Genomic DNA, 25906 nt, shown 5'->3' with positions numbered 1-25906 from the left:
TGTAAAGAGGGATCTGTGAAGCTTTGTTCCTGAAGCAAGAACTTACAATGTGTGTGTGTGGTGTTCTTTTCTTACAGGGGAATTAACTTCAGTTTCAACTGTTGCTGATATTCTCGACAAAGGATCAGGAGCAATCTTGCTAATAGATGGTAAAAAGGTTTATGATTTTTGAAGGGGATGCAGTAAAATTTATTAGGCTCCATTTTTAACTAGCTCTACTAATAACTGGCAGTCCTTCCACAGAAAAGACAGTTAGCTTATTAAATCTCAGTGAGATGTGGCTGTGTAATTGTTCTTGGGCACTTAACATCCTGAAATAAGAACATTCTCTTCCTGTGTGAGTGGAATAAATAGTGCACTGTAAAAAATGATCAAATTTCTTTAACAATAATAATAATAATAATAATAATAATAATAATAATAATAATACTTAGTCCTGCCAGAAGGCAGCTATTTTACATTCTACCAGCAAGGTGTGTGTGTCTGCATGTTTGCATGTGTTTTGTGCGGTAGTTAAAGGAATGTCTCCAGAAGTTGATAACTTGTAGTTTTCATGATTTTGCTGTCTTTAGGTGTGATTATACCAAGGTCCTTTGCGAAATTAGGCAGAAAGAGAGGGTTAATAGGCAGTGAATCTCTAACCTTTAAGTTCTTCAGTGGACAGATAAAATTGTAAACAAGTTTTTACTGACCATTTTTCCTCCTAGCTATGTATTGCTTTCATACTGGGCTAATACAAAGCCTGTCTGTTTCTGCAACATGCAAAAGTTATTTTTGTGAGCAAAGTCTCAGTGTTTTTGAAATTTCTTCTGGAACTGGAAATGAACATTATTAACAAACTATACTGTAAATTTCAGTCTGAAGTGTAGGGGAGTGGAATAGATACGAACTGGAAATAGGAAGCTGAATCTCAATTTAGACTGTAAGGAGTCTACTTTGTTTGGAAGGGGGAACAGGTGACCTTAACCTCTGGAAGTCTTTTTATACAAGGTACTAGTACCACTTTTGTATGAGTTTATAATCTCTTTTATACACTGGGTATTCTTAATAGCTTCTAATATATCATATTTTACAAGTCTATCATAATTAAATAAATTGCTAATGTAGTGTGAGATGCTGAAATAAATCTAATTTCAGCACTCTGTTGTCAAATAATTTTAGCACCTTGAATGTTATCACCATTTCGATAGTTCTGTTTTTAATTTAATGCTTTCATATAGATAAAATTCATTATGCTATTTGACAGATCATTAGTCTTCCCTGGTCAGGAAGTGACTTGCAACAGTGCAACGTGAAGGTGTGACCATTCCCCCTTCAGCTGTTAAAATGAGCTTCGTCATGTTTGAATCTGAACTTGTCTCTTGTAAGAACACATGCAAGCTGTATGAAAAAAGAGACTGAAGACAATATATGACCTTCCTCTTCCTTTGTCTTTCAGTGAATACCTATTGTGGAAAGGACCTAGTGTGCTATAATCAGTTCTCTTTGTTTTTTGTTGGAGCTGGGGGATTTGGTGGAAAACGAACATCAGAAAAGGCCAAGGTAAATTCTCACATATTCATATTTAAAAAAAACCAAAACATGTAAGAACTTCTGTCAGCACTGCAAGAAAAATACTTGCTATACCAACCAGGAAGGATAAACTAGCATTTAGGCGGTGTGGAAGTATGAACTCAAATGGAATTTAAGTACTTCTGTTCACTGGAGAGCCTGAGTGAAAAGGTACTCTTCAGGGCTTGGGAAAGCAGTGGATTTGTTTTGACAATTAGGGAGAAACATGAAGTAATAAATATGCAATGGATTAGATATTCCTACATTCAAATATTTGTGATTACAGACGTGGAATATCCTAATGGAAAGCAGTGTTAAGTTTGAACTTGCAGTTTCTAGAAAAGATCTCTAGGTGTAGCCCTTTCTAAATCTATGTGTTGTGTACAAGAAGTATAAAGAGGAAGAGAGAAGTAGCATTATAGTTTGGAGTTGAACTTCTGTGTTTTGGGAAGGAGAGAGCACATATCAAACAATATCACATGAACATGTAGTGTGTATGTCCAGATGCATCAAGCAACTATTCAGGTACCTGACATATAACCTTTGTCTCCTTCAATACTGTGTTTGAGGGTAGTGTCAGCTGTGACTGCGTGTTCTCATTGTGAACTAGAGCCCTGAGGCAGTACAGTAATAAACAATTTAATAGAGTGTCTGTTAAGCCCAGTATTTTTTAAAATTTATAACGAAATACCTAGGTTTATACATCTGAAATACTGTGGGCAATGTTCTTTGTGATTTTTGCATGTAAACTTATAGGTTTTTTTTACTTAAATATGTATCAATTATATAGAAGTTTTACCATATGTAACTCTGCAAATCACATCCTGAAATGCCTGTTGCTTGAAAGAGAAGTGGGAAAAGCCTCTGTGTAGTATAAAAAATTCACAGAATATTAGTGCAGACAGTGTGGAGAGGTCTTTGAAGGAATCCTTAATTCTTCTGCAGTCAGATTTTATAATAGTGCGTGTAAAAAAATCCCAGTGGTTCGAAGGAAAGGTGACCAACCTATAGTGATGACATCAGTCAGTCCAGTGTAGTGCCTTGGCACTTTTTAGTTAAACATTTAGGCAACTGCAACTTCTTCACTCTATTTAGTGAATTATGAAAATGAAGTGATCTTACATTTTAAATTATGAAGAATACCTGTTTCAGGCAGTAGTCCCTCCTGTGATAGAAAAAAAACCAAAATGTAGTCTCATTAAGACAATGCAGTGCTATAGCACTTTCAACAGAAGCATCTGCATGCCAGAGGCTAATTTCAAATGGTAAATTTTCATGCTTTTTCCTTGCAAACCTTCCCAATTAAAAAGAGTTCCATGTCCCTCTGTGCCAAAAAGGAATCCCAGGCTGATCAGACTTGTATTATATGTCTCTTTGTCAATTTACACTTTCATTGTATTTGCAAAGTGTATTGCGAGTTAAGAGGAACAAATTTCCAAGTGAAATCTTTGATGAGCAACATGTTATATAAATCAGGACTCTCCTCTTGAGTTGAGGTTTTCTTGGCCTACTGGCAGAGGGCATACTGGCAGATTATTCGTACGGTGGCTAGTTTTAATGACTCGGATTGAGTTTCTTTAATCCAGCTGGAAATAGATTGGCAAGCCTTTCTTGTTTTGGAAGCATGTTTAAGTAATGTTCTTGTTATCAGGCTGATTAATGTGTAAGTCCATTGTGGTTCTCTAAAGGGACAAAGGAGGAGTGCTGTTATCCACTTCCACCCAAGGTGTTCTTCTACCCAAGGAGTGTCTTTGCTGTTAATAAACAGGAAAGAGCTTTTACTTTTATTAAATATGAAACTACATAGAACTTGGTTTCTTTTGATTTCTTAAAGGGGAAAAATGATGTAACATAGTCCACGAGTGAGGTGGTATATAATTTTGTTAAAGTATTATTTTAAAGGCTTCATTTTAATATCTATTAATCTGTGTTCCAAAGCATTAATGTTCAATGAGACAACTATTTTTTCTGAGTGAATAATTCTTCCTTGAGCTTTTTTGGGTAGTTTTGAAGAAATTTTACCAAACTCATCAGCTGTAACATGTAAGGCAAGATCTGATGCCTCAGGATCACTACCTATGTAAAGCTAACCTTGATAGGAGACTTTTTCTGGACTAACATCTTTTTTTTATTTGTCCATAAAAGTAGAAAGGGTAGGAGGAACCTTAACAGACTGGTACTGTTGTTTCTTTTTATACATACTTGACATATTCTGGCACTGGGTATGAATAAAAGATTTTCGCTGTGAAATGTTAATAATACTATTACTTTTGCTTTAGTTAACAGCAAATCCACCGAAGAGACTTCCTGATGCTGTAATTTCTGATGTCACAACATCTGATCAGGTAAAGCTTTGTATGCTTTAGGTGTGAAAATGTTTGTTTGGTTTGGAGAAAGGAGTCTTAAATGATGTTACTTATAGTTTGGGTTTTCTGATGTACCTCAGGTGTTTGTATATATATGTTTATGTGTATATGGGTGCATGTGTATATATTTATAAAGCTGAAGTTTCTCCTAACTTATGACGGTGTGCTTAATGTACTGTATAAACATTATTTTCTTAAGACTGATAAAATTTGTAGTGTTTTATTACAAATTTTACATAGGAGGAAATTAAAATTTGTATTCTGTTGTACTTCAAAAAAAAGGCTGAGACTTCCTTAAATTTACAGCCCATGGTGCAAACACATTGCGACAAAAAAAAGAAGTGCTCGTAGTTCACAGTTCTGAAAAAATTAAATTTCTGTATTAGGAGGAGTCAGGGAAACCTGAAATACTGACAGGTACCTGTCCAGGTGTGTTTCATCTGTCCGCATTCCCACTGGTTCACAGACATCTACTTTCCAGGGGAGAAACCTGAGTAAAGAAATGTAACCTCCACTCAAGGGAAACATAGACAGATGTCAAACAAATAGGAAAGGAAAGTCTGGAGCTACCACTATTAAGACACTGAGTAGTATTTTCAAAAGCAACTTAGTCATGGCAGGATGCTATAGCTTTCAGAGATAGAATTAAAATGTTCAGCATTAGCTTAACTGTGGTGACTGTGGTGTCTACTTAGCCTCTCTCTGATTATATACAGAGTAATTAAGTCCATCCAGCTGATTCCTGTACTTGAAGTTCAAGTTAACCCTACCCATTTTATTAGATAAAATACTTCATCTCTAATGGCCTGGTAGTTTTAAAAGTATTTACTTTGAATGTTGGAGCCCTAGTTCAGATTCTCCTGTGCATGATTATATTGTAATTGATTTCAGGCCCATCAATTTTCACAGGATATTTATGATCCCCTTTTTCTTACAGTAATCTTAGTTTCTGAGCCTTAAGCTCTTATGTCTGGAATTGTTATTGTGCATAAAATGTTAAGTTCATGAGATAAAAGAAAAGGGTAGTGAGCCTATAATGCAGCAGTTGGAAAACTTGGCTAAAGCAAAACTGATTTTTGGAAATAAAGAAAGTAGTTGAGATTAGCCACTGCACTTGTTTTAAGATCTACTCTGACATGTAGATATATAAAGAGAATTCTTCTCCAGTTAGAACTTACAGGAGCCACAGCCAATGGACTTTGATAGTTGTCAGAAGGCTGATCTGCCAAATTATTCAGTAGCATCTATGCTTCAATGATGATGACTGTGTACAGGAGGGGGAATCTGCAGAACTCGGGAACTTTGTGGGCAGGAATACAGACTTTTGTGTGAAGGACAGCTTGGGTAAACGTTATCAAGATTTTACATTTATGCGTCTGTGGAATGACACATGACTGCCTAAAATCTTTAAAAAACGGAAGCTGGCACACAAATTGCATCAAAGGTTCTGAATTTCTTTTTCTTAGTGTTTAAATTAAAAATGTGTTGGCAGAAATGACTGTTGCCATTCAGCTATTGAATTGGTACAGAGTATAAGACAGACTGGAAGAGTCAGTTTGCAGATGGCATTTGATTTAATTTAAACTGTACTAATATCCAGTTTTTGTGTTACCACAATTCTATGAATAAAGTGCTCTTCATAATGACTATTTTCCCCCTTAACTTTACGTGGCATGATCTTGTAGTAAAGCTTCTGATAAATAGACATTCCTGTCTCTTTTAGAAATACTTACAGTAATGGCACACCTGTCTTTCGTTGAAGATAATGACTGTGGTTACCTTGAGCGTTTTAGTCAGTTCTCACTTAACTGCACTGTTTTTTTTTCCAAGAGGAGGAATGTTTTAGACCAGATGAAGCACTGCCTAGGGAAGAAGATACTGGGAATAGAGGGCTAATAACTGGTTTTGCCCTTTACCGTGTGTTCAGCAGAAGAGACGGTACAGCCACCTACGATTCCTTGAAAAATAGTTATGTCAATGACCATTGACGAAACAAAGTAATTCTTTTGGTTAGTGGTATCAAAAACTAATAGCAGGTGGTATAATACGTTTGTCCCTTTCAAATCTGTACCCATTTCTGAGAAGTCCTTTAAACACCAGCCAGTGCTTATGAATGACTTGCAGTACCATCATGTAAACTGCTTAAAGGTGAAAATTGGTTAAGAAAAATTTACGAGTATCTGACCTTCAAAAATGCTTTAAGGCTTCAAATTTGCATCCCGCTGAAGAAGAATAGAAGATATTTCCTCAGTGTTCAGGAACTTTTCCACAAAGAACTAGAACAATTTTTCCATATTGCCCAGTAGAGCTGTGCATGTGCAGTGATAGTTTTCTAGCTTGTTCTCTCTCTATAACCTGAACAATGCTTTACTAGATACACTGCCATAAGTCTTTTGAATAAAATAGTTCTTTTGACAGAAGGTCAAGAAGTCTAGAGGGTGTTTGACTATTAGCCATTTAGCAAGGAATGAATCATTCAATTTCAACCCTGTAGGGAATGTTTAATGTAGTTACAGAGCTTTTGTCCTGCTGGTTTTTGAACCAGGAGCTTAAATTAATCAATCAAGTGGATTTTGCTGAATGGTTCCTAATGCAATGAAAAATCACAGGCAGGGAGTTGCCTATATCTCTGGAGAGTTTTGTCTATGTAGAGCTTTCACTCTCTTCCTAAATGTGTTGATTTCTTGGGAATTCATTTTATGATGATACTCAAAATAAGCTTCAGTAGTTATTTAAAGTGGATGATATCTTAAATAATGTTTCCGCTTTTGAGGAAGGAAACAAATAAAGAGTCTTGCATTCATTGGGGACTTTCTGTGGTTTGTTTGAGGGTTTTTTTTTCTTGTTTGCTCATGGAAAAATTCACAGCATTCTTGTACTCTGCAGGTTTCCTTCCAGAAAGCAAACTGTTCTCTGTCTTCAAATACCAGAAATAATATTCGGAATACACAGTGTTGTAGCAATGAATAAACATCATAACAATAGTCCATAGAATAGAATTTTTCAAGAAGTCATTTAAGTTTTACTATTCTGTTTCCTCCTGCTTTCTTCTGAAGGCTGCTTGTCTTGTTTGCTATAGGGAAAAACTAAAGCTGTAGTATTTGGAGTTTGCAGGACTTCCAAGTTTTTGGTAAGGTCATGTAAGTAAATCATACAATAATTTTACAAAATATTTTTTAGTAGAAAAATTCTCTTTGCTTGCAACAGTGTCATATTTCACTAAAGCATTCTCCCCCATTGAATTCAGACTCTTTGTATTTGTTACTTATATCAATAGGGAGAAATAGGCATGACTAAAAGGTAAATAAGACCATTTAGACAGATTTTGAAAAACATGGTGTCTCAACCTGTCATGCTTTGAGACTAGTTGTGCAGCTTTGCCCCCTTGAAGTCTCTGCAATGCAGTGTCATGTGAGCTATCACACGTGAATTTCTGTCAGAGCTTCTTTTCCATTACACTTGAGTATCTCAAGCACATGATTCTTCTACTCCGTGGTATCCAGGGTCAGGAAAATTGGCCAACCTTGCTTTCAAGAATTTTTGAATTCCTCTTTAAAGCTGATAAAACTGAGCCTGATACTGGTCTCTTGGACTAATAGCTTTCTGGTATGCTGTCATTTGTAAGTTATTTTTATTTGGAAAACTGTGATAAAGTTTTAAATGTTGCAGAGTCTCCAAAAAGATAAAAATTCTGAATAAAGGTTTTGGTTTTGTAGTCTTCATCTGCTTTATGTGCAATGCTTTATGATACAGTTTTCAGTCATGCAGGCTTTAATGGTGTGTTTGTTTGCTCTTCTTCAAGAACTCCTTCCACATGCAAAGAGGGGGCACTAGGCATGAGCTGAGACAGTGTAGAAAGTCGGTTTTCCTATGTTACTTGTTGCAATGATCTAATGGTTAGTGACTGATTGGAACAGCAGTTGTTTGACAATGGATTTTCTTTGCTTTGTTTTTATGGTCTGTGGGCAGCTGTTATCCAGATAGCTCAAAGTACTCAGACATGGGTGCTCCTTAATCAGGGGCTGGTAGAAGAGGATTAGATGATGGAATTTGGAAGATGGAATTTGGAAGTCAGACTAGCAGGAGGGTGTCTGAGCATCACAGGCTGTAATTGAAATCTGTAGGAGCTGTGTTCTGAACTTGCCCACTGTACGTCAAAAATGTGAGGTACTCTGAAAATTTAGGCCTTCAGATGTTACATTGGACAGCTGGAATTGGTTTGTGCTGCTGACAATTACACTCTTTTCTGCCATCTTGTTATCAGGATCCTGTGACTAAGACTGCAGGAGTGACCTTCTCTTCCTGAGTCATTGACAGTCCTGCAGTCCTCCTGCTCATACTGCTGTCCGGTAGCTACCTGAGTTTAGTTTCTCACTGTGTCAAGTTCAGTTAAAACTACAGTTCTTAAGGTAACAGGAAAGAATTGTGAAGACAATTATGCAAAAATCTAGTTTTTGTAAAAGAGTGGACTTTACTGTAAAAACTTATTAAAAAGATGTCTTGGAAAGCAATGGGAAGCATTTCACAGCATGATGAATTATTAAACTACAATCTGCTGTGAAATGTTTTCTGCCTGTCGCCAACATGTACAGTATTACGAGGCTTTGCTTTACTTTGAGGATGGTGTGATAAGACCTTTAAAAGCTTCTGTGTAATTGGGATGCGAATCCTTACCTGTGGAAAGTCATCTTTTATTCTACGCAGTTTTCATATGTGTTTTCATTCTAAGCATATGTAAATATTTGTGTGTGTTTTTAGAAAATGTAGGGAACAATGGGGGAAGAAACAGGAGGACCAAACAGATCAATAGGTGGCTCTGCTGTCACTGGCAGAATTTTGGCTTTTTTGGATCAGTTTACACAACAGCTGGCCTGCTGTCAACAGTCGGGATGCATCTCAAAGAGGTAAAGGATCTTTGCACAGGAGTTAGCAGTGCGCAAGGAAAGAGTTTTGAACGAGATTTGAAAGGGGAAATGATAAAATTAGTCTCACTGGAGATACATATGGGGCAGCATGCCAATGTCTGAGGAAAGGTGTGCTAGTGAGGTCCTTCAGTCTGCTACCTCAGTGGAGATGGAATCCATATGTCAGCAGAGACACAAAGGTTACTGATGTATTAGAAACCATGGAAGCACCTGAGAACATAATGTAGGAATTAGAACGTAATGTAGGGTTCTCCCCTCCAAAAAAGGTGGTGGGATCAGTAGCCCAAGTGGAGTGCATCTACACCAGTGCACACAGCATGGGCAACAAACAGGAGGAACTGGAAACCACTGTGCAACAGGAAAGCTATGACATAGCTGCCATCAAAATATGCAGGACAAATTCTAATTTATATCCTTTTCTGTAAAGACTGTAGTACAGCATTGCTTGAAAACATGTACATTTAAATGAACTTCAGACAATAGCACAAGAGAACCTCCTGAGAGATTTCAGTGATTTTTTTTTCTACTTGTAGCATAAATAATTTGTTTCATGATAGAGAAAATGATGTGTTGCAGAAGGTTCACAAATATTGAGAAAAAAATTGACAGAAAAAAAATTACAAAGCAAAAAAGGAGGATACAAGCCAAACAAAGGGATGTGAAGCCTTTGTCTAGAGATTTCAGTGTGCAGAGATGGTAGTCTCAGAACCGTTGTATAGTGAGTGAGCATTTGTAATAGTAATTGCTTTAAAAGTTTGTTACATGTTATGATGGTAATGTAATATTTATATAATCTCCTGTCCTCTGTCCTTATTCCAGTTGGGAAGATCAGAAGATAATTTTCGAATCAATTTGGAAAAATAGTTGAGGGCTTGGATTATGCTAGAATGTTGTGTGTTAAGATAATAAAATAAGAAAAGGTACTAGTCTGACAGTCAATTTGTTTAAACAAGGTGGTCTTCCTTACTAAGTTTGTTCCCCTCCTCTTATCTATGTGTATCTTAGTAAAGGCTATAAAAATTGTTATTCCATTTGAAGTTCCCCAAGCTGAAGTGATTTGTTTTTTTTTAATTAAGAGAGGCATTGTTAAGGGAAAGGCTTCTTGTACATTTGCCATGCTACTGAAAAATGACTAATGTCTGTGAAGCCTGTGTCAGAATAAATAAGTTGATACTAAATTTGAAAAATATTTGGTATGGACAAACAGTAAATATGTAAATAGTGTGGGGTGGGGAAGTTTTATGTACAGTGAATTACTGAAGTACTGTGCTAAATTTGAGCCCTTGAAGCATCAACACTGCCAGTTTGACTGGAAATATCCACTGTTCTTAATGTAAATGAGAGCTTATTGACATGTGTAGGTGAGATTGTGGTGTTTTTTCTTCCTGAGCTTGCTTGACTGCTGCTCTTAAATAGGCTGTTAGATAAAGTATGCCTAGAGACATGTCCATATACATAAGTACATGTATACATATATATACATGTATACTTTGTAAGATAAGCTCTTGGGCAGAGCTTTTTTTCTGCCAGTTAGAAGAGAAAATATACAGATAGTTAGCTTCCTTTTTCATTGGCTTCGCACTGACCTTTATTGCAGTCTGCAGGAAGACTGAAAAATTGGCACAGAGAGGTTGGATATCGCCTTTTCTTTTGTGGTCTGGCAAAATTCCTAAATTGTTAGGAAATGAGACTTGACAGTTTGTGTTATTAATTGGAGAACAATCTAACCATATTATGACTGACTTCAATCTAATGCTCCACATCAATTGATTCTTGTCATCCTGCAAGGTTGCTTGTTTTGGGCTTTTGTTTGTTTGTTTGTTTGTTTGTTTGTTTTGGAGCTTTTTGTTGTTGCTTCTTTTCTGTTGCTGTGGAATGTAATTTATATAATGAAGTAACACCAAAGATTGTGGTAAATGAAGTTTGTTGGCAGACCTGATTTGGCTGCACTGAATCTGAAATAACCTACTGTGTAACTGTTGTATTCAGTTCAGCCTTTGTGTTTTTTAACTGTGACCAGTGCCACTGTAGTTATTGAAAATACAAAAAGACAAGTATCATTTCCCACATTCATATGTCAGACTTTTAGTAAAATACATTGGTATCATTTAATTCTTTGAACCTAATAATTTCCTACATTTATTTTGTTAGCAAAGCACAAGTATTTTTTACTACAGTAATTTTGAAAAGCCTTTGGTACAAGTATTGTCTCCCGAGTAAATAAAAACCCTAAACAAATTGCTAGTTCTTATTACAGCTGTAGTAAGCAACATCTGCATAGCTAGATTTAAGTTGAGATTTGGTCTTAAAACAGAAATTTGTCTTTTTTTATGCCACATAAATTGAATTTTCTAGTAGTGCAACTAAATGTTATTTAGTTAGAATTAAAATTTATTACAACATCTCCTTTGTGAAAATAGCCTCCTGACAGCTTTCATAAAAATTCAAATTAATTGAAGAATGAAAGTGAAACCATAGAATTTAAATTTAGTTAAAAAGCCATTTAATTATTTAGTATGTGGCAATTCTTTTCTAGTTCTCAATGGCAATTTGCTTTAGATTTTAGATGCTTTTGAAAGAAAACTTTGATAATGAAGGGAGATACCCTACTTCCTAGAATTCTGTTGAGGAATTCTCTCTGAATTGTCAGTTTTAAATCTACCTTTTTGAACAGAAAGTAACGATTTGTCTCTCTCTTTCATGGTGTTACAACTTTGATATATTCATCAAATTATTTGCTCTCTCTTTTATCCTTTGCAGAACATCAAACTCAGACCTACTTGAACTTTAGACTTACATTACTTAGGATCAATTAGAAGATAATTGCAAAAAAAAATTACAGTAAATACATGTTTTCGGCAAAGATAGAATTACAATTAGAAATTTCAGATTTGTGATGTCATTGTACTGATACATCTTTGTTTTCAAAATGAAAAATGTTTCAAAAGAGTAAACAACTATGTAAACAGCCATTGAGAAGTATTAGCCTAGAATTTGCCTTTCTAAGATGTGCATGATTAAGGCATGGTGCAATTTAGGATTTTCCTCTTGCTATTTTTAGTGCATGTCTCCAACTCTCACAGAAAGCAGCAACAAGCTCTTCTACATTCCACTTAAACTGAGGCTCAAAACACTTGCTGTATTGAGGAAGGTTACCACAACAAATAGGAGAGAGGTAGAGTTTAGTGTTTAAGCTGTAGATACTTGAAGAAATAGACTTGAGTATTAACAGGTTAAAAAATAAAACAAATGGATTATGGATTAAAATGATAATATGAGTTCAGAACCTCTTCAGTTAAACTGTCTGCTTCAGATTTGATAGGAGAAACTGTGTTATGCATATATATTAGAAAATACTTCCTTTGGGGAATCTTTTTTTTTAATCCTTCCTTTTGAGAAATCTACTAGGTTCTTTCCTTCCAACAGAGTTTAGTTCAGTTTACTCTCATTTGGACAAACACATACCAGTTCAAAACATAAGGGGTTCTAGAAGTCAATACTGTGCTTGAGTAAAATAAAATCTGTTTCAGTTTAAAAGCTTTTTTCCATTATATCTGTGTTCAATTTGTTCATGTCATCTTATTATGCTGCTAAATTCTTGAAATCTTCATTAGTTAATGTGATGTATTGATTTTCTCTGTACTTTTGGAAAGCATTTAGTCACTGGATTTCATTGGAATCTGTGACCAGGGAAAAATGGTTTTAGTCCAGAAAGATGCACAGAGTGTCTTGTCATATCTCTCATAATATGGAATGCTGGCTACTGTACACATACAGCAAATAGAAGATTTGATAATGGAAATGCTAAGGCTACACAGGGACGGCAACCTCAAGTACAGTAGCCATATCCTTCATCATTTTTCAGGTTTATTCACCTTCACGATATATAAAACACGCTAAATCTGTATTTTGCTAATGAAAGAGAATATTTATCATGAAGCATGAAGTCTTCTAGAAAGCTTGTAATGTTACTTTGGGGTTTTATTTGTTTTCAGTGTTGGGATCAGCTACCCATGAATCTGCTACGAGAGAAATGTATCACAATTAGTCAGTCGTGGTACTTTTGAAAGGCAAGAATAAGGATATTTCTGATCTCTATAAGATGAATCAATTGCTGGAAAAAGATGGTAGTGTGTGCATGTTTTTTAAAAAATAAGTTTTCGTATGTAATTTTTTTTACATTGTGGATAAAATTGTCAAGGAAAAGACTCTTTAAAATTAGACTTCAAGCTGAAGAACCTGTGAAGAAAATTGTAGAAAATGCATTACTCCACTGTTGCCAAATTTTAGTGAAGCTGGATCTTTTTGTCAGCAGAGTAGGTAATTTCTTCCTCCCTTTAAGCACTTTTATTATTTTCTTATGTACAAAGACCACACATGGCTCTTATCACATTTTCCTGGAGCTTTGACAGTTTGTCTGCACAGTAATAACTAATTTCTGGTTTGCCTGCTTTGTTGTAGGGTATGTTAACTAAGGACTAGTAACATAGATTGTGATAGGTTTATTAACTTGTCATGAATTTTTGGGTGACTCATGCTTGTTTCTGTCTCCCATTTTTCCTTCTCTGTTTCTGCAGGCTGCCTTATATCGACTGAGTGGGGATTGGAATCCTTTACATCTTGACCCAAGTTTTGCTGCTCTTGGAGGTGAGCTGAGGGATGCCATTGTATTAATGTTTGGATGAAAGATGGTGTAAATGTATTTTTAGTCTTTTTTTTTCACTCTGTCTGTACATCTTTGACAACCTGGAGAAAATAGTGCTTGTTCTATAGCTGTTCTTAAAATCACCATTAACTGTCTTCAAAGTTCTGCACGACACTTCACTAGGAAGTGTTGGAGAGTTGTGCTTGGACTTTACCTACAATGGTAACATAGCTCCTAACCTATTTTCCTTTAGAGCTTGTTTGTTGCCACTATCCTGTTTTCACAATCTCTGTTTCATAAAGAGAAATAAGTGACTATCAAAGCTTCAGAAGGAATTGCATAAATTAATTGATATATAGTTCTTTCCATCTAAATAATTCTGAGTTGGTGGAGTTTTTTGTTCTTTTGTGTAGTATTCTCAATCCCAATAAATCTAAGAGGGCAGGAGAGAGGGAGTTAACACTTCTTTCCCATGAAATTGCTTAACTGCACCTCTTGCTAGCACATTAGCTTGTTTATTTACATACTTCTACATGTGAAAGCATCAGACCAGAGGCTGCATTTACTGAATCTTGAAGAGATGTAATTACTGAAAAAGGATCTGTTTGCTTAATATCCTGGTTTAAAGTTATTTTGGAGGCCTCTTCAGACCTTGCTAGTAGTATAGTTTACTTACTTCAGTCAGACATCAATTTGATTTACTTATGAAATTTTCCTGAATATCCTGAATATGATGTATGCCATTGTCATAAACATTACATGAAAATACTGATCTGTAATAATTGGTCAGCAGTTTTCTGGTGAATTTCTTTTTAATATACAAGTATCATTGCATAGTGTTCTTATCAAGACAAACAGAGCAGAGCTATACTTTCTTGTTCAGATCATGCTTAACATACTTTCACAAATGATCTTTCAAAATTTGATTAACTCAGTTTTGTATAATTCTGTGTAAATTAGTGTTAATAAGTAATGCTAGTCACTAGAGTCCATAAAGAGATTTTCCCTGTTTGTTCATCTGGTGATTTTGGATAAATATTTCCTTGTGAAGATGCTGGAGGTGAAAAATAAATGTTTGGAACTGAAACCCCAGTATTTGGAATAATTATGATAGTCCTTTAAAAACCTTCAAAAGAAGAGGAGTAGAAATCTTCTACCTGCTCATACAAAGAACACTGGCACTTAGACACAGTGAAAATGAAATTACCTATGTAGATGACGTACATAAAACTGCTTCACTGGATTTTGGAACTGTGGCAGTACCCTACTCTAATACTTATACTAAATGTAAGTATAATCAAAGAAAAAATTACTGTAGGGATATTGCACAAATATTTTTTTCTAGTTCTGCAAAAGCTTTTTTCTTTGGGCGTATTCACACACCTTCTTGCCTTGTAACAGTCTCTGTGACTGTTCTTTTTAACTGGCTCTCATAGGATGCACTGGAAGGAAGCATTCAGCATAGTGCATTCAGGTTGTTCCAGGGTTATTGTTAAGCCTTCCTGTGAGTAATATTTCAGAGGACATATACGACTTGGAAACACCTGTTTATGTTCTTGTGCCTTTATTCCTGTGTCTTGTATTTCCAGGTCTTGGAAAGTGAAAGCAACATTTACTTTGGTTGTGTTTTAGTCTATATACAAAGTAACTTGATCACCTTACGAAATCACCTTTTTCTTTGAGTGGGCATTAGTTTTACAAAGAAAACATTAGGGAAAATAGGATCGTATATTTTGTCTATTTCTGAGTTCCAAAAAGAGTGGTGGTTTCTGGTTCTTGCACTGTGAATTGAACTAAGTTTTTAAAGAGCTAAATGTCACTATTGCATTCTGAATGAAAGATGCTGAATACTGATGATGTACTACTAATCTGTTTTAAAATTGACTGCATGGTGTCTGTGCTTTCAGAACAGTGCACATTTTACACAAAAGTGAGTGCTATTAAAAGTGTTCATACTCAAATATTTTACAGGAAGGAAATGGCAGAATGATCAGGGTGTAATACACAGTGAGAAAAAAGACTTATGTTCCTTTTAGCTTGTCTTTCTGTCACATCTTCTCTTCTAACCTAATGAATCAAAATTTCTCTTTCTCATGCTTGATCCTGATAGCCTTGTCTTTCCTTTGGGCCATTTCTCATAATTCCCATCTTCCCCAGCCTTGAGTTTGTCATGGTTTAACCTCGGCCAGCAACTAATTACAGCACAGCCGCTTGCACATTCCTTCCCCCTTTCCTCCCTTCACGTTTCTCCACCACCCCTAGTCCCAGTGGGATGGGAAGGAGAGATGGAGAGAAAAAATGTAAAACTTGTGGGTTGAGGTAAGAACACTTTAATAACTGAAACAAAGTAAAACATTATGCTAATAATACTGGTGATGTTACTAATAATAATAATGAAGAGGAGAGAGAAAATGAAAGCAAAAATCCTCAAGAGAAACAAGTGACGCACAACACAATAGCTCACTACTTGGACTGATGCCCTGCTCATCCCTGAGCCGTGATCAGTGGCTCCTGGCCAGCTCCCCCCAGTTTATATACTGGGCATGACGTTCTGTGGGATGTAATATGCTTTTGGCCATGTCAACAGTCCTGGTTATACTTCCTCATAGCTTCTTGTGCACCTGCTCGCTGGCAGAGCATGAGACACTGAAAAGTCTTCGGCTTAGGTTAGGCACTACTTAGGCAACACGCAAAACGTCAGTGTATTTTCAACATTATTCTCACACTCATGGCTAGGCTTCGAGTGAGAGCAAAGCACAGCACTGTACAACCTACTAGGGAAGAAAATAAATTATATCCCAGCCAAAACCAGTGGTGGCTTTTTTCTCTTTGCCTTGAAGGTGTTTTTTTCTTCTACATCTTCCATTTCTCTGCAGGCTACACTTTCTCTTGTCTCCTCTTTTTCGTTTGGTTTTGCTTTTGCTTTTTCTCCCAGCTGTTGTCCCTTTGGGCATTTCATGCTGTGTAGATGCTATCAGGAGTTGTTTAGAGCTGAGGAAAAACAGACACTGGCAGACAAGAGTGGCAGATGAGTTCCGGGCAAAGCAAGTGGTTTCAGAGCCAAAGCTGGACAGATGTATCTGGATTCCACAGGCTGTTGCAAGTGTGGTCAATTACTGTTTACATGCCTTGTCAGGTCAGAGCAACCTGTTAAGGGATCAAAGCATAAAAGCAGCATCTGTGTAACTTAACTGTTGCACTTTAACAAATGTGAGGCCAGTTCTCAAAGGGTTTTTTTGTCAGACTTTGACAGTACTGGAAAAAGATTCAACACTAATGTAAAGCTTATTCTCTGCCAAGGTTGAGCGCCCACTCCAAAGCATAGAAGTGCAAGGAAACTTGCCAAAAAATGCCCATATAGGAAAAACACTGCACTTTTTTTCCCCGTTTTTGTTTGTTTGTTTGTTGCATGTTGCAAAATTCCTGAAATCTTCTCAGGGCTTTTTCCACTTCTAAATAAAAGTTAATCCTGAAGTGTGCACTGTATTGGCAACCATGAATAGGAATTCAAAACAGGAAGCATCAAATAATCTTAGTATTGTCACCTTTTAATAATTACAATACCTCTTACCCTTGATATGCATACTTCCGTGTAACTGTGTGTCTGGTGTGCCTATGCACATATACTAAAACAGCTAATCTCCATGTTTTGTCATCTCTACAGACAGGGACTAATCCTACTTGTGGGTCTTGCGGACCATAGGCAGTGTTGAAGTGCCAGTTCTCAGCAAGCACTTTCCTTTGCCTAAAAGTAGAGGAAACAATAAATGGTAACAGATACTTTTTCAGTGAGATAAATTAGGTTAAAAAGAAAAAGGATTAAGAATGTTATTGGAGGAAAATACTGTGAATAAAGTGTAGATATTCATAATATAATAAAGTGTATAAGCAACATTAAGGTCCTAATTTTAAAAGTGTTAAAATGTTACTTCTTTAAATAGGATTTAAGAAGCCTATACTTCATGGACTATGCACCTTTGGGTTTGCTGCTAGGAACGTTTTGAAGCAGTTTGCAAATAATGATGTGAACAGATTCAAGGCAATCAAGGTCTGTGTGTTCATTCTTTGCAGTTAATCTTGATTTTTCTGTTTTAGAGACAAAAGAAACTCTTTAGAGTGGGGAAAAGGCTTTTGCACTGTCTTAACTTCCAGAATTGCTTTTACTTACTGCTGCGTGGATTTTAATGCCTCCGTCTTCTATGTTTACTTAAATATTTAGGCTTTCTACATTAATAGTTGATTAATTTTCCTCTTTGCTCTATAATTTCAGTAGAGCCTGTGCTTTTAAGTGTTGCATGTACCTATGACAGATCTGTTCGCAGTCCCACTTTTTTTTTTTTCTTGTTTTGCTTTTAGGTTCGCTTTGCAAAACCAGTCTTTCCGGGGCAAACTTTGCAGACAGAAATGTGGAAGGAAGGAAATAGAATCCATTTTCAGACCAAGGTCAGAACAATCTCATCATTATGGGCTTTAGAGAAAGATGTGTTGGTTAAAACACATCTGGGGTTTTGGGGAAGCAAAAAAAAAAGCACACCATGCTTTTGTAAAGAAATTAAGTAATAGAATGAAATATTCTTATTTCTTTTGTGGTGTCACTAGGATTTCAATCAAAATACCATTATAGGGCTTAATACCTTCATATTAAATGAGAACTCATTTCATTGTGTTGCATTTTCTGTGTTTGTCCACTGTGGAAGAGCAAAAAGCAGTCATACTCAGGTCATCATAGTTTGCACTTATTTTCTGCAGTTACTCATAACCTCGCATGTGTATCTTTTTTTTTAGTATTGATTTATCTTAAATCAACTCCTGACAGTTTTTTCAGGTAAACATGCTTCAAATTTAGCTTAAATTGAGTTAAACACAGAACAACTTACCTAAAAACAGACATTTCATAGCAGTTGGACATAGTGAGTACAATAAAACAGAGTTTGCACTTTTCTAAATTCTGGTCTTGCATTATTCCATTTTCTTTGACATGGCTAGTAGCATTTTGTGTGGGTAACCTATAATCCTGCCTACACGTCATAGGCTCCTTATTGGAAGCTAAGAGTAAAATGCTTCAAGTAAAGGGCAAAAAATAGACATTCATCGCTTCTGTTGTATTATTGTGTGACATTGTCACTTTCTTAAACTATGATTTGATACTGGTATTTGTCAGTTTGTGTTGGCTCATGCGGATAGAATTTACATTACTTTGGCTGGTCAAAATTCTGCAGCCCCATCTCTGTAAAAATGTAACCAGCTGTTGATTAGTGAGTAAGGCAGCAGGTACAGTTGCAGCGGCAGAGAGGATTGGCACACAAAATCAAATAAGGGGAGTCATCATAGGGACACATGATTGCTGTTTCCTGAGGAATAGAGCTTTGTGGTGTATATGTTGGCTGAAGGAGGTAAGTTCTGTTTACAGACCTGATGAGTGTTAGCAGCTATAGAATTTCAGAATATTAACAAAATAGAGAATGCTATGTACATACTGTCCATCTCTGATTAATAGTAGTAGCTGAGGTAGTTTGGTACCTCCAATGAGCTTTGGAGATTACTGTAGCTATATATAAAAGATACTACCACCCAGTCCTGACAGAATTTCTAGAATTCAGGTATTTACTTTTGAAGGTTTGTGTGTACAGTGTAAATCAACAGAACTCATGATATGCTTCCAAGCCCTTTGGAATTTGTAAAAATTGTGAATTATTTTGTTCTGTTTAAAAGCTGAATTTTTCTACAGGTTTTTTTCCTTCCACAAGTTTGGAGTAGCTGATTTTAGAGAGAAATTACAAGGTTTAACAGGATAAAAGAAAGCTGCCTTGTTTGAACAGTTATGAGTTGAGCAGAATTCTGTTTCTTATTCCATTTTTGATTTATCCTAATTAAAAGCATCTTTGTGCTTGAAATAAACTCTGACTAAATCATACTAAAAGTGGACATACAACTTTGATAAGCTGATTTGATTCCAGTTTTGGCATTGTCTGAAGTGCAGTGGCAGTGGGTGACAAGCTGTTAGGCATAATTTGTGTAATTGTTGTAGTAGTGCAATAAACTAGGCTGTGATACTGAATATTACTCTGTTTTGGTTATTTATTGATTCTCTATATGCATTGTCAGTGAATCAGTTTGCCATCTTCTGTTAGCTGCCGTAAGTCAGAATGGTTTGTTACATTCCTCAAAGAGACAATGCCAAAATGAAACGCATTTTCTTCTTTGACTTAACTATTTCAAAAAATTAAACCAGAAGGGAATTCAGGTATTTCTCATCATTCTGTTGTAGTCTTTCTTGTTTTAAAATGCTTTAAAAATTGTTTCTAGTGCAAGTTGCAGTATAAGGCATGTGGACATATTGAAATTGTCAAAATGGACTCCTGACAACTGAATATCTACCTCAAGGAAAAACGTTTTAGAACAATGTCTTTCTCAGAACTATTTATAAAGAAACATTGACAGTAACTTATGACAATGAAGGTAAATTTTCAGATGAATAAGATTTTTCTACTATTTTGTGGACAGAAAACCAGCAATGTATTTTGGTGCAATTTCTCAAGAGGCAAATAGTTATTTCATTTGAAGAGCTGTTTGAAAAATGTGGTATACTAACAACTTGCCTCAAGACTACGGCTCATTTATGAGGTGTTTTTTTCACTCTCTAACTTTTATGTTTTCTCTTTTCTTCATCTCTAATTTTAAAATATAAGGAGAACTCCTTGGATGCCCTTCTGTTGTGACTTTTTGCAAATGACATCACTTCCTTAATGTATTTCCCCCTCCCGCCCCCACAGGTCAAGGAGACTGGAGAAGTTGCTATTGCAGGGGGCTATGTGGATATAGTACCAGCCTTGGATAAACCTACTGCTCGAGAGCCTCTGAAGGTAGGGGGAAGCAATAAAAATCTTAACTTGCAAAGCAGCACAATTAGGCTTTATTTTTGTGATAAACACAGGAAAGATACTTAGATCACACACTAGTCTTATTTGCAATACACAGATGAGTGTGTGAGTTAAAAAGAGTGAACACACATGTTTAAGATACAGAGGTTAATTGATCTATTTGAGAAGAAAATTCCAGTTAAGACACACAGGATGGCTGATGTAGTTTAATGTGCTTGGTGCTAATTGAACTCTTAGAATAAACACTGTGCTGTATGTTACAAAACAAGTGGGGCATGTACCAGTGAGGGCCACAGGTTTTGAGCACTTGCTTAACTTAAAATTGAAATTACATCCTATATCTGTAGAACAAGGATTTTGTTTTTATTTTGTAGATGTTAAAGATCAAAATCTGTGTAGGATGTAAAAGTGTGTGACCGACATTTCTCAGTTTTTTCAGAGACACGGAGAGAGTGACAAGAAGGCATTAGAATAAGTGAAAATGAGATAATGTGCTCATAGAAAAGAACAGTTTTGTCATTGAATCATTTTGAGATGAGACTCTGAGAGCTGTTGGTACATGTGATTAGGCCTAACACAGTATGCACTTCATACTGTGTATATTTTAAAAAATGCTCTGCATGCATGTATGCCTTAAGCCTTGCATACTGGACTTGCCACAAGAGACAGAATTGTACATGCAGTGCTGAGGATGACCTGGGTTCTTAATGTGATCTGAAAGGCATTGAAGACAGTGTTGCCTTATTAAACTGTATCTTTTTCCCCCTATTGATTCTTGCCTGTAAAGGGTGAAACTTTGTTACATTGAAGTTCATGAAATGCTGAGGTAGTGACACTCATATGAAGCCTGTGATCACAGAATAGGTAATATTGGGCTGCATCCAAAGCAGCGTGGGCAGCAGGTCAAGGGAGGTGATTCTGCCCCCTTTCTCTGCTCTGATTAGACTCCACCTGGAGTACTGCATCCAGCTCTGGGCTCCCCAGTACAGGAAGGACACAGACCTGTTGGAACGAGTCTAGAGGAGGGACACAAAGATGAACAGATGGATGGAACACATCTCTGAGGACAGGCTGAAATAATTAGAATTGTTCAGCCTGGGAAAGAGAAGGCTTCAGGGTGATCTAATTGTGGCCTCCCAGTTCCTGAAGGGAGCCACAAGAAAGATGGAGAGGGACTTCTTACAGAAGCACGTAGTGACAGGACAAGGGGGGATTGGCTTCAAACTGAAAGACAGTAAGTTTAGATTAGATATTAGGAAATAATTCTTTACTGGGAGGGTAGTGAGGCACTGAAACAGGTTCCCAAGAGAAGTTGTGGTTGCCCCATCCCTGGAAGTGTTCAAGGCCAGGTTGGTTGCTCTGAGCAACCTGGTCTAGTGAACGCTGTCCCTGTCCATGGCAGTGTGATTGGAACTAGAGGATCTTTAAGGTCCCTCTCAACCCAGGTCATTCTGTGATGCATTCCAAGAACCTATTGCTTTTTGCTTCTTGTGTTTAATCTTCTGACATTCTGAACTGTTGCCTTATCTGTATTTGAAATTCAAACACTAGAGCTTTTCAGAACTTTTCAGATTTTCTTTCTTCTTTTTTTTTTTTTTAAACTTGGGCAGAAAAGATGTTTTTCTTTAAGCTTACTCTGAGAAATTAAGGTGCTTTGACAGACATTTGCTGAGAGGGCCAGACATTCACCAGGGGAAGCTAAACTGACTGAGTGAAGATTGGCAAATTTAAATGCCATTAGGAACCCTGTTGTATAATAGAAAATATTAGGCATAAGCAAAGAGGTGACAGGATAGCAGCCTGAGGAGCACTGCATTCTGGTGTACAGATGGGTACAGCAGAACAACTACAGCTATGAGAGCTTCTCTGCTCCAGTTCCAATTAGATGAGAAATGTCACTGGAGTAGCTTTTATCTAGCACATTGTCTTGCTAAAGAAAGACAATGAAAGGTTTGCACAATAATGTGTTTGGAAAAGTTGAAAATGTAAAAGTAGCTATTTGCACTCTTAAATTGTCTTCGCTGGAGTTTTGACTGTGTTCATAGTTCAGTATGTTTTGAACAACTTCTGTGTCAAGTTAAAGTAATATACTGGTGAAACCAATTTTTTGTTTTAAAAACTAACCTGCCATTCACTGTGGAAAAAGTGACAATGGTTATCCTCCAAAGGCAATAAAGGGCAATTTTGAAACTATTAGAACACTAATTAAAAAGCCTGTCTTATAATGATAAATGACAAAACTGCAAAAGCAAGATTCGAAGTAATTTGAAACGAAAATTTGGAATGAAGCATTTTCTACTTAAATGTATTCTTTACTGCTCACATCTGCTAGAGGTGATTATTTTGTGGTTGAAGAAATCTCAATTGCATTTAATAATTCTGCTATAGATATTTTTCCTGGACACAATGCATAAACTAAGAGACATATTCAGTACCTTTTAGCAAAGTTTCAATTTTCAGTTCTTCATACTCTCTTTTTTTAAGACTGTAGGGCTGCAGAGTGACCTCGTGTTTGAAGAAATTGGTCGTCGTGTCAAAGAGCTTGGAAACGAATTGGTAAAGAAAGTAAACGCTGTATTCCAATGGGACATCACTAAAGATGGAAAAACAGCAATGCAGTGGAGTAAGTTGTAGCTTCTATATAATACCCTGATGCATTTTTTTAATGAAGTGAGAATAATTATTTCATTCTAATTAAACTGATGGCTTGAAAATAAGCGTATGGTAGTAGATGAATATTCACTGGGACCTGAAAGTCTGAATGCATTCTGGATGCACAAGTGACAAGGGGGTCAGGTAAAGTTCTATAGTGGCAGTTACTAACCTTTCTAGGAACATACTTCTGTAACTTGCCTATTTAGATGCAGGGATAGGCAAATATCCTTTGGAACTGAAGCGCGTTTCTCTTTACATTTTCCAGATGGGATTGCCACTGCACTTAAGAAAGCATGCTAAATTAGCCTGCTAGGAGCTCTGTGTTACAGTAATTAGTCTGCTAATGTACCTGCTAACTGATCTAAAACAAATAAGTAATTATTTCTACTGCATTGTTCTTGTCACTTCAGTGAAAATATAGCCCAATTTGTTTCCATTCAGATTTTCTGAGATCAAGGTTTAATGGAGCTACAGTCATGATTTCTTATTGTTTAAACACAGGACTGGTTGATGAAAAGAGGCTAAAGCCTGTAATAGCAATGGGTCAGAGCAGAACTTTTTCTGGTAAAGTGGATTATAGAATTATGTGAAATGGTCTGATGGAGGCAAAACTACTTCCTCAAAAAACTTTTCTTCTTAAATTCTATTGTACTAACTTTCTAAGGATATGTATTTAAAAAAAAAAAATTAAAAACTGATTTATTGTCTTTGGAATTTATTTTTTAGTTCATGTGTCTACTGGTCTGTTAGTGGAATGTAAAGGTTTTGCAAAGGGATGAAGCTTAGTCAGGTTGTAACTTTCAGGCTTTTGAAATTTTGTGGAGAAATGAAAGTCTTTGGGTCAAGTCTGTTGCTTAGATTGCTTCATTTTCATTGGTCTCTGTGGTTGGATGAAGTTGGAAGGGTTTTGGGGGAGATGCAGATGAGTGAGCTGCCCTTTGACAGGTTGAGGGGAGAGACTGACAGTAGGTCAAATCAAGTCTGTGTTGTGTTTTGTTCTGTACACTGTGATTTTTTTAAAATTATTGTTAAGTCTTTACAATGTCTGTTCTCAAGAAATGGTTATTGTGTTTAAGAAACTGCTTGTCCTTTTACAGAGCAATTTAGAAACCTATAGTTTCACCTTATCTTTGCCTAATGTGAACCAGCAGAGATTCTGGGTAGCAAGACTGTTAAGTTTCAGGAAAAATATTATATGTAGATTGATCAAAATACTTGTGTTCTACCTGTTTTGCCTTTTAAGCAGTTTTTGAGGAATAAGGGATGACTTTCACTTGGATAGCAGTTAATCAATATGCTGAGTATACCTATGTAAATTATGCGAGCTTATTACCCATATATCAAAATGAGATGGGGGGAAATACTGAATAATCCACCTGTCATGGTTTGAAAAGGCCCAAAATCCAATTCTGATTCCTAGCCCCCCCTCCCACATCTCAACCCCATGTGGGATGGGTTTTCCAGACAAAAACACTAGACTCAATATGGGGGGAAAGGAATATATTACAGGACTATACAAATAAATACTTATACTATAATACACTGCATACAGTCTTAACTCTATATCTATCCCTACCATGACAATAATATTTACAATGGGCCAAATCTCTTCTCTCTCCAAATAAAAGTCCAGGAGAGAAGAAGAAGAAAAGACCCCTTCCAGTCTCTCAGCAGCAGGCTCTCTCTAGGCAGCAGGCTCTCTTCTTCTCTTCCAGGCAGCAGTAGTAGTTGCTGGCTCTCTGCCAGCACACACGAGGGGGTCTCCAAGCCCCTCGGCCCTCCGTCCTCAAAACGGGGGTCTTTCCGTGGACTACGTAACCCCAGACAAGGTCGCATCACCACGGTCATATCACGAAGCACGGGGGTCTTCGTGACAGTCTGGTATCCTCAGGGGAAATCAAGCCCCTGTGCAGAGCTCCCATGCTCTGCCTCAAAGATGGCTGCCAGCTTCTCTGAAGCTGCAGCAAGGAGGGGGGAAGCCCAAGGTCACCCCCTCCACACACATTCCTTTTGCCGTCCTGCCTTATCTCTCAGGAGGCCGGAGCTTCTTCGCTCCTCTCAGCAGTGCATACTGCACTTTAGGACTCCTCTTAGTCCACCACCCCCTCCTCTTTCTCGGAGGGGTCTCTAGCGAGTTTGGGGGTTTTGGTTTGTCCAGTTCTTACCCCGCGAAACTCTGTTTCTGCTGCTGGCTCGGTTCTACTCCTGCTGCTGCTTCTTCCTTCTCTTCAGACATCTCTGTGTCTTCCATGCAGGATACCGGTATCTGCCGCTTCTCTAGTTCTTATCAGTTGGCTCTTTGCCACTGCTCTTCGGATGCTGCTGTGTCTACTGCTGCTCCGTCTGCTCCCAGCGTCTCCCAAGGCTGGCTACCGGGAGAAATTCTCCCAGCTCTTAGCCACAGGCACTCAGCCCAGTTCTGAGTCCCTGCAGCCCCCCAACCGGGGGCTGGGGGGGCAGAGCCCCCTAAGGGGCCGGAGCCCCAGCTCCTCGTGGCTCACCACAACATGGCCACCTCTTCTTCTAACAACAAGTACCACTGCTTTTTTTCCGGTCTCCAGAGATATGTTTATATTTTGCAGGAGCACTGATTGGGTCAAGCCCCAAGGGTCACCACCCCCTGGGGGTTACCACTTTCCTAGTTTCAGGGGGAAAACCTGGCTCAAACCACTACACCACCTCAGATGTTCTGTCTTAAAATTCATTACTGCTCTTAATCATTTCTCCTATCTGCAGTTTTCCATTTTTACACTCAGTAATTTAAATTATGGACATGCTTTGAACCTCAACAAAAGGCTTATGAAGTCTTTCTTACGTTCCTGCTTACATTTTTAGAAGATAATTAGAAGTGCATAGGTTAAACTCCAAAATACTTAAAGTGAA

The 25906-nt window shown here is 37.1% G+C and overlaps 1 protein-coding gene across 3 annotated transcripts in view; it reads left to right on the top strand.

The window, feature by feature from the left end:
- Positions 1-25906, top strand: part of HSD17B4 (hydroxysteroid 17-beta dehydrogenase 4) — a 63204-nt gene that overhangs the window by 27366 nt on the left and 9932 nt on the right. For all 3 annotated transcript variants that reach the window (XM_027709425.1, XM_027709427.1, XM_027709426.1), the window contains exons 15-22: positions 78-149; positions 1439-1542; positions 3831-3896; positions 13420-13489; positions 17429-17535; positions 17844-17930; positions 20261-20350; positions 22853-22991. In XM_027709425.1, coding sequence (XP_027565226.1) covers positions 78-149; positions 1439-1542; positions 3831-3896; positions 13420-13489; positions 17429-17535; positions 17844-17930; positions 20261-20350; positions 22853-22991 — 735 coding nt within the window. The remainder of the gene's footprint in view (positions 1-77; positions 150-1438; positions 1543-3830; positions 3897-13419; positions 13490-17428; positions 17536-17843; positions 17931-20260; positions 20351-22852; positions 22992-25906) is intronic.

Source organism: Neopelma chrysocephalum, unplaced genomic scaffold (assembly GCF_003984885.1).
Source record: "Neopelma chrysocephalum unplaced genomic scaffold, ASM398488v2 Primary Assembly neopelma1_96778, whole genome shotgun sequence".
NCBI lineage: Eukaryota > Metazoa > Chordata > Aves > Passeriformes > Pipridae > Neopelma > Neopelma chrysocephalum.
Note: the sequence above shows the minus strand (reverse complement) of the source record. Positions and strands in the feature narration are given on the sequence as shown.